General features: G+C 36.3%; 1 protein-coding gene across 1 annotated transcript; it reads right to left on the bottom strand.

Annotated features, from left to right (window-relative positions):
• Positions 1-689: 689 nt before the first annotated feature.
• LOC140778288 (ATPase family AAA domain-containing protein FIGL1) lies at positions 690-8,652 on the bottom strand. The gene is made up of 13 exons (XM_073122933.1): positions 8,312-8,652; positions 7,297-7,432; positions 6,578-7,030; positions 5,642-5,883; positions 3,834-3,961; positions 3,652-3,770; positions 3,471-3,563; positions 2,396-2,497; positions 2,222-2,324; positions 1,787-1,870; positions 1,611-1,706; positions 1,374-1,501; positions 690-1,285 (listed from the first exon to the last, which is right to left on the bottom strand). Exons 1-13 carry the CDS (start codon positions 8,599-8,601, stop codon positions 1,184-1,186), a joined length of 2,076 nt encoding a protein of 691 aa, XP_072979034.1. The 5' UTR covers positions 8,602-8,652; the 3' UTR covers positions 690-1,183.
• Positions 8,653-9,307: the final 655 nt, after the last annotated feature.

The following is a 9,307-nucleotide window of genomic DNA, read 5'->3' on the forward strand; positions in this document are numbered from 1 at the left end:
ATTGGCATTTATGGAGTTAAATGGCCAAAAGCCAAATATATATATATATATATATATATATATATATATATATTAAATAGTTCTCTTGTTTTAAGCTTTGGCAGCTTGGGCTCAGTCCGGCTGAGCTTGAATAATATGCTTACTTCAGTTTGATTTGAAAATAGCCTAGTTTTAAATTTGGGCTCAACTCGGACTCGATCCAACTTAGCTCGAGTTCAATTTAAAAATATATTTAATTCAGGCTTGGGCTTAGTCTGACTCAGTTTGAGCTCAGCTCAGTTCAAGCTTGGGCTTAGTTCACCAGCTCATGGGCAAAGCCTTGGGAATGAATAGTAGGTTCATTGTGAAAGAAATTATGATTCTTGATAAAAGTATTATCCTGGGATGAATACATAATAACAGAGAAAAAAAAAGATTATTTGATTGTCTATAATGAAGTGATTATTACATCACGCTGTTTTGTCAATTGCATTTATATAAATCAAGAATTCCAGAAAAGAGGCATAACAAAGCAGCTGAGGTACGAGCAGCTTCAATCTTGAACTAGATTAAATGAAATAGTTAATCGTTCCTTTCAATTAGGAAACAAAGAAATAAATTATGAAATTGCGATAGACATACTGAAGTCGGAAACATCAGAACAGTGAGCAAATGCAATCACTTGTTACGGTATTTCCAATGAACTGTCTGATTTTTACACTCCAAATCTCCCAAGTACACTATGAAATTTGAAGCATTGCCAATAAATCGTAAGGAATCAAGGGAAAGGACCAAAACAAGTCTGCATAGGTCAGTCTGGCATATACTGTATCCTCGTACCATAAACTCTACAAGCAATGGGTTTCCCATCCTTCTTTTAACAGTTTCCTTCGTTCTCATGTCTCAAAAGCTGTGTTATGTGACGACCAGACATATTTGCTTTTACCAGGAATAAACTTCTTGGAATCAAACAATAGACAAAACACTTATCTCTCCCTATCTGGAAATCAAAAGATACAAGGCATTTATCTCTGTTTAGAACAACAATATTATGGGCACTGGATAAGAAAATCATCTAGATTGGCTTGTCGGAGACAAAGGAAATAATACTATAATATAAAAAAATTAGACAAAAGCATTAATTTCATTACGATGGCTCTGAGTTACTAGTTACAAATTGCGTAGCTTAAAATGTTAATGGCAACTAGATCGATAAGCTCCCAAATTGTCTATTCCACTCTTCGTAGGTGCCCAACTCATTCAAGGAAACAGAAGGCCTCACCTCCTGCAATGCATTCTCAAAGTCCTACACAGTGGGAGTTAGAAGTTGCATCAATTCTACAGGATTAATGATTAGGGTTAACCTACTGATGCAGTCAATAAATCTTTTCTACCTTAAGAGTCACTGGCCGCATGTCCTCCTTTCTAAGCTTTGTAATCTCAATACCTTGTTGAAGGGCTTCTCTAAGTGGACCCATAGAAGCATCTTTCACAAGATTCTTCATGTCAGATCCTGAATAACCTGGAAACACCAAAAAGGTACTTGAATCTGGGCAATATCACTTAAAGGATCTTATAGAGTAGTGAATAGTTCTCCTTGAGTTGCTACACAGATGAAAGATGAGAGGCACCTTCGGTTAACTTGCAGATGGCAACAGTGTCGTCCTCAGAAAGCCTGAAAAGTCCATCCTTCTCCAATAGATTACGTATGATCCAAGCTCTTGCCTCTTCAAAAGCAAAGATAGAGTAGCTTATAGATCTTTCAGAATATGTTCAGAAAGAATAGAAAAAAAAGAGTAGATCTCACCTGAGGAAGGGAGAGGGATGTATAGTCGCTTTGTTAGTCGCCTACGTGCTGCTTCATCAAGCTCCTGAGGTCTATTAGTAGCTCCTATTGTTTCTCAAAAGACAAAAATAAAAAAGAGTTCACTGCAATATCTGAAATGCTGAAACTACCACCTAGACACCTATTGCTCCATTCTCTTATAGATGCTGGATTCTGTTATTCTTAAAGAATGTAAAAGAAAACATAGAAATTTGTCAAGGACATTAATGTGTAGTAGCTACAGAAATTGTAGAAGTAATATCCAGTATTTCCTTGCCTGCAACACTAGCCTAAAAATTAGACCCGACATTGATGTTATCCATCAACCATTCATCTAATCATACTAATTGCCACTAGTTTTTGATATGTCAATAAATGAATGCCTAGAAAAACAATGCGATTGAGTACATCAACTACCTATGAGCAAAATTTGTTCATTTCCGCTGTCAAAACCTTCCATCTCAATCAGAAATTGTGTTTTAAGCCTCCTGCTTGATTCATGTTCACCTTCGGACTTACGCTGCACTAATAACCGATATTGTCAACCAAAAGTACCTTCAGATAAAATGTGATAAATTCAACAGACAGTACCTGAGAGAGTAATGAGTCTATCTCATCTACAAATATCACAGCAGGCTGACGACAGCTAGCAACCCCAAAGAGTGCTCTCACGAGCTTTTCACCCTCACCAATCTGCGGCAACCAGTGAAGTTAGCAAGTTGTGTGAATGATATATTGACACTAACAGTTTGAACAATAGCAGCTTTAAATCCTGTCTAGGATAACAACCATATGGCTGTGAAATATAAATTTATAGCTCCAAGTTAGCTAAGGATTTTCCATGCTAACATTTACTGAAGAGAATATCCCTTGCTTATCATTGTTCTCTGTGAATACTATGACATGCATGCATCCAGAACACAGGGGGTATGCATGCGATTTACATGGGACATGCTTAATTTCTTATCCAAGTTTGGTTTGTCAATGACAGTAACCACTTTCTAATCCATATAATGAAACCGGAAGTAGCTTATTCTATTCTGTCTAGCTACCAAGGAAACCATATTTAATGCATATTCAGAGAACTAGGTTTTGATGGTAAAGATTAACCAAATCCAAATCAAAGGGAGAAGCAACTTTTATTCACAACTCTAGAGTACAAATAACTAACTAATCTTCTGTGAATACAAAGGCAATAGCCTCTAACATGGTTAGGCGTAGAATAAATAAATACATAGTCAATGAATATCCAGGGAGAGAGTGATTATAACAGCACTATTGTGTCAACCATATTTAGCAGCCTACAAGTAGAAACAAAACAAATGGAGAGAAAAAGAAAAATGAATTGTATAGATCCACATAAAGTCCATCTTAAATTTCAATCGGCAACTTAATGCAATTTATAAGAGATATTCTGAAGTATCTTGTATCTAATTCTGTATCCATTCTTTTATTTTGAAAAACAAAAAACACTCTGTTAGATGAAGATTGACGGCCCCAATTCTGATCAGTTATATGAAGAACAATGAGTTTTCTTCCAGATCTGACTGTTTTTTTTTTTTCCTTTCTACTAAGAAATGTATGCTGCATATTTAACTTAGGCAGAATTACAAGTACAGGAAGCTTTTCTCAAAATTAAAAAACAAAGTATTGCAGGAATATGAACCCATTTGCTTGTCAATGAACTGGCAGATATATAGAAAAAAGTCGCCTTGGCCTCTCCAGCAATTGCTTTACCAATCATTGTTTTGCCTGTCCCCTAAGCCAAAGAGTAGAACCACTTGAATATCTTCAATTAGTGAACTAATTGAAAGCAAGCCATATTAGTGGAAGAGAAAAGTACATACGGGAGGACCAAACAGGAGTAGACCTCTTCCAGGAGAACGACAGCCACGAAATATGTCAGGACGTAAAAGAGGCCATATAACCATCTCTGTAACACATTTCTTTGCATGCTCCAGACCAGCTATTGAAAGATAGGATGAGAATGTGTAACATAGTGAAAACGCAAAAATTATTAGATGTTTACCTATGTCATCCCAACGAACATTAGGGTCTTTATCCATTATCTCATTACTAATATGTTCAATAAGACGAGGTTCTATATTCCTCAGCTTCTCAGGAAGCTCACCATCAGGACCGCAGAGCATCTCTAAGCTGTTTACCGAAGGAATAAACGATTGTTCATTTTGCAACTAAATTGAAGGATGAACATTGCACATCAACTAACAACTTGAATTTGAACTTAGAAATACTAATAGACATGAGACATTTCCAGATGCCTATACAGCATCCCTGAGTACAAATGCTCCATGAAATCATGTCATTTATATACATTGATTAGATTGCATGTCCAACATGGAAGAAAAAAGAACAAGAAAACAAATTCCTTAAACACAATTATCTCTTGAATTAGTCTAACCATTGAAGCAATTCACTCAATCTCTTTAAATTTTTCTTTTTCATCCATGTTTCTCTGAGTTTGTTTTGTTGTGTTTCCTATTCTTTTTCTCAATTTGGATTTCTCCTAAACAAATTGAGACATTCCATGTGGCCATCTCTGTATTAACTCTTGAAAAGAATTAGATATTAAAACATACCTTTTCTTTTACTTTCATATTGTAGTTTAAATTTATTTAGCATTGAAACTTTCATAAAACTTAAAGTTATTTATCTAACTTAAAGTTCGTTGTTTAGGAGTTCAAATGGGTAAGTCATTAAGAAAGTAAATGTTCCTCTGGACTAAATATCATACTCTCAACCTGAATCAAAAGAGTCGTAATGGATAAAAGGGTTGGTTTTTGTATATTCTGAATATGCGAGGTTTACTTTCTAAAGCTATGATAGTGAGCTGCTAAATGTTGAATAGATTGTATAAACAATTTTTTTAGAGTTATGCAAATTAAAGAGTAATGTCTTCTTTGGAGGATTTACCCAATATATCTTCTTCATCTTTCCTCTACCATGCATCACTTTATCCCTATAAGTTCACTATTGTCTTCATAATTTATTGATGTTAAACTTCTATATCATATTTCATTTAGAGAATGGATCAAACCTAGAACAGATTTTATACATGGACCCTTCAACATATTTAGTTTTGAGATCAGTTCAACATAAAATTCATACAAATAGGGATACTGAGATAGAAAAAATTGTAGCATCTAATTTTGCAATTAAATAGGTCCTGCAGAATTTAGATCAGTATTAAGTATGGCCTAAATATGTAGGCTGAAGGTGGTTGCCAATGCTAGGCTTTACCTAGCCTTGAGAAGTCTCCTTGAAATTAGGTGTTCAATCAGAATATAGAAAAAAAGTTTCCACTAGTTCAATATCACTATGTCCAACCAACAAGGATTAACTCACATCATTCTATTCTGGTCACATCAGATAAAGCCCATAACCAAATGTAAGACCATATGCCAAAACCCTAAAACAGTCTTAGAAGAAGGAGATCCAAGATGTTATCTTGGGGAAGATGATAACAATATACAATGACTATCTCCTTTCTTAACAGTTAACACTTAGTACTCATCAGTTGATAAATCTCATCTCAAATTCCAAACCACAAAAAAGAATAGTAATAAAGCTATAATCATCAAACAAAAAAAAAGTCCGGTTCAAGACCTCTCTACTCGTCTTGAATTATTAAGTGACTACCATAGTTCTAAACTGCAGCCTCTGGGGCTCTGGGCTTTAGCTTGTTAATGCATACGGCGTGCCAAAAAATGTGGGACTTACTGATTATAGCAATAAGTAACATTTAAACAACTTTACAGAAAATAAAAAGTAGTTAATTATGAGAGCTCAGTTGTCAAAGAGTATGCTGCTACCAACCATTTTCTTGTTGAATCTTCCATTGTGTCATCACACTTCCCTGAAATTCGTGAGCTGATCATGTTACCTGCATTCCCTCCATTGTTTCTAATAGGAGGCACAAAATTACCACGCAATCCACGACGAGCAATCCCACCTGACCTAATGCCATAATTTCTCATATTCAAGTTATTATCACTTTGTGGGGATATAGAAGCACCTGGAGGACCCTTCAGCCCATGCCTTTGTCGAGCATCGATTTCCTTGAAATGAAGTGAAGATCATATAAGAAGTTGCACTAGTTTATTTAGGGCTTAGAATTAGAGCTAAATATAGAAGCTACAAATTAGATATTTGCAATTTCCAACAATAATCCAAATGACTGCTCAAGTGAGAATAGGTAAGGTGCAGTTAGAGCATGCAATAATGATCAATGATCGGGTGGTTTGCATTTGTAGTTAAATCTTCCATTTGATGCCAAACGTTCTTTCTAGTTAGGGGGGATATGCTTCCGTGTTCGTTTCCCTCCCCAGTTCCCAAAGAGGCAATAGCACCTCGTATGGAGAAGCCCTTCTTTTTGCAAAAACAAAGGAAGAAACAAGAAAAATGATTGAAGAGAAAATAAAAAGCTTCTTAGCCTTTTTTCCCAGAATAGTAACTTTAGATTATTGGCAACCTAACATCTAACAGATGATTGAAGAGAAAATAAGAAGTTTCTTAGCCATCTCACTCAATATCATGCATGCTGCCTAAAATTCTGACAGTGTACAATATAAAAGAATTAATGGGAAGGCAAAAAAGGAAGAAAATTTGATGGATGTGATCAGAGAGAAATGACATAGCATGTGAATGCAACAATGAAAAGTAATTCTCTATATGTAAAAGTTAGATAACCACATACTATGTGTTCGTATGTCAAAGAGTAATAAATACAAATTTAAAGGAGTTGAAGCATACCAATTTTGTCCTTGCAGTTACAAATCCATTACCAGTTTCAGCTTCATCATTGCCTGATGGAGACTTTGCATGTTCACAAATTGGGCTTGTAAACTCCGTATGTCGGCGTTTTGATTTAAAAGTCAACCCAAGAGGTTTTTCATCGTCCTCAACTTGCATATAAACAGGGGTCTTTGAACAGTTCCGATTTGTTGTACTCTCATTTTCAACATCAATGCTCTCCCGAGAGATGCTATTATCTGAATTCAGTAGATTCTTAATAGAATTATTATTTGCCTTTGATGGCTTGCTGCCAAATATTGATGTTATTTTGGTCTGTGTCATAAGTTTTGACGCCTTGATACTTAGCTTCTCATGTTGGCTATCATCTTCACTTGCTTTAGATTGCTGACTTTCCTGGATAGTTGAATCTCGACAAGCTGACAGCTTGTCATTTGAAGATATGTGATGAATCTTAAGAAGAAAAAGGAATATGCTATTAGTAATCGAGTATAAGCAGAATTTGTCAAATAATTATTATAAACTTTGATATGGTTCATTTGCATTCTTGTCCAGTAAAATGCAAAGAAAGCAAGTAAAAACCCATTCCACCAAGCTAGCATTTATTAGGCATGAAATGTACAAATAAACAACAAACATATTCTAGCAACATCCTCTCTCATAAGGTCAAACAATTTTAGAATCATTGCCAAGATCAGTGAACTTTACAAAAATGTTACCTGATCAGCATTTTTCCCTTCTGACTTCTGAATAAAATCTCGGAAGTACTTTGACTGCTTAATCTTTTCGATGTCAACATCTCCACTCTTTACAAAGACATTACCAACCTCTCTTCTTGCTTGCTCAAATGCCTGGCTGAATTCAACATATCCATAGTTGAGGTCATATATGCTTCATGAAGAAAACATGATCAAAGCTAGAAAAATATTAGATTAGCATATATTAAATTGCAAACAACAATTAGTAGCAGAATGCGACAATCTTTGCATGTCTCTCCTAAAAATGCATTATATGACCCAGGCATCATGGCAGCGAGGTATCTTAACATAGTAATTGGTAGTTAATAGTTACAATTGCAAGCAGATTAAGTAAACTGGAAACCTAAACCCTATTGGATCTGGTTCATATATATATATATATAGGTAAATAAGATTAGGATATCGGAAAATGACCTAATTACCGCTTTATTTGCTAATCTCTACTCACCAACATCAAACTTGTGCAAATTCAAGCACTTCATTTCGAGAATTACCCAGAAGTAAAAAACCACCGGCTCATGGACATTGTCAGTCTGCACTTCTTCTCTGATTCAAATTTATTTCTATTCCCCAAAAGTCACTCCAACAAACTTAGTTAACTTATTTCACATCAGAGAACACCAGATATTTTCAACAACATTTACACAATACTTGACAAAGCAAGTATTTAGAAAAACATGACCTAATCAGTAGTCACTAGTTTCTCTCCTCATCTCTATCCACCAACCTCACAATCACAAGGTTGTTCAAAATTCCCCTTATGCTCAGAACCGTGCTTCGTATCAAGTTTATTCTCGACTCTATGATTCACTTCCAAAAGAATGTTCTCTCTTCATCTATATCCATCAAACTCACCTCACAACCCTGTTCATCGCCTCGATACTATATACTAAAATCACTTCCAAAATGACGAGAAAAGTTCGGAAAATAAAAAAAATTCGGGAAAATAAATGTTGAAGAGAGGAAGAGAAAGTACCGATCGGAGTCAAGGGCGAGGGCGCGGTTGGCGGCGGTGAGCTTGGAGGAGGCGGCAGCGCGGATGGGGGCGACGAAGGAGGCGTCGACAGAGGATGAGCCGGCGGCGAGGGTTTGAGAATCCAGGAAGCCGAGGAGGCGGAGGGATAGGGTTTGTGCGGCGGCGGGGTCGCCACGATCGAGGGCGAGGTCGGCACCGAAGAGGAGGGAGTGGAGACGTTGAAGCTTCAAATCCGCCTCTTTCCTCCAGTTGCTGTTGCTCGTACTCTCCTCCGCCTCCGCCTCCGCCATTGTCTCTCGCCTTCGTCTCTCTCTCTCTCTCTCTCTCTCTCTCTCTCTCACTCCTGCACGAGAAATGGCGCGAGCTCTGCTCGGGGTGCTTGAAATGACTAGATTACCCCCCTCATGGATCGGGTTCGGAATCGGAGGGGGATTAAGGGATCAAGTGCGGATCGGAAGAATACAATTCACTGGACCCGTAAAACAATACATAGTATACATATTATATGCCCTTTTTTATTGGGTCTAATATGCATTGAAGCAAATGGATCCGACCCGTATGAACCCGGAGGGACGCTACATTAGCCGTCTCAAAGCAGTAATTTGGTCTCCCGCCAATTCTTTTGTACTCGTATAGTTCCACTTTGAAACTTAAATATCGAAATAGATGAGGCATATGCCACGTCGGATAAATATGGTTTTGCATAAATATTTTCCAAATTAATTTTCAAGAAAAATATATATATCAATTAATGTCCATCTCCGAGTAAATCCCTTCCAAAGTAAGTGAGTCCAAATTTTTGGAGTTTGTTTTACTGGAGAAGAAAGAATTGTTCCCTCTCCTCTTATTTCTTATTAGTTATTACTAATAAATATCAGATTATAAAAAGATAAAATAATATTTAAATAAAAACTTATCATTAAAATCATGCAAGGGTATTTGTGGTAATTTCAGAAAAGTTTGGGAGAAGCAGCAAAAAAAACTTAAATTAAGTAA

Source organism: Typha angustifolia, chromosome 3 (genome assembly GCF_048772165.1).
Source record: "Typha angustifolia cultivar Huaian chromosome 3, ASM4877216v1, whole genome shotgun sequence".
Lineage (NCBI taxonomy): Eukaryota > Viridiplantae > Streptophyta > Magnoliopsida > Poales > Typhaceae > Typha > Typha angustifolia.

What these genes read in the sequence shown, in the direction of transcription:
- LOC140778288 (XM_073122933.1), bottom strand. Translation starts at nt 8,601, where the DNA reads ATGGCGGAGGCGGAGGCGGAGGAGAGTACGAGCAACAGCAACTGGAGG. An exon ending in GAAGATTCAACAAGAAAATG is followed by an intron (nt 3,962 to 5,641) that starts GTTGGTAGCAGC and finishes TTCGGTAAACAG; the next exon opens with CTTAGAGATGCTCTGCGGTC. An exon ending in GTTCATTGACAAGCAAATGG is followed by an intron (nt 2,498 to 3,470) that starts GTTCATATTCCT and finishes TGGTTGCCGCAG; the next exon opens with ATTGGTGAGGGTGAAAAGCT.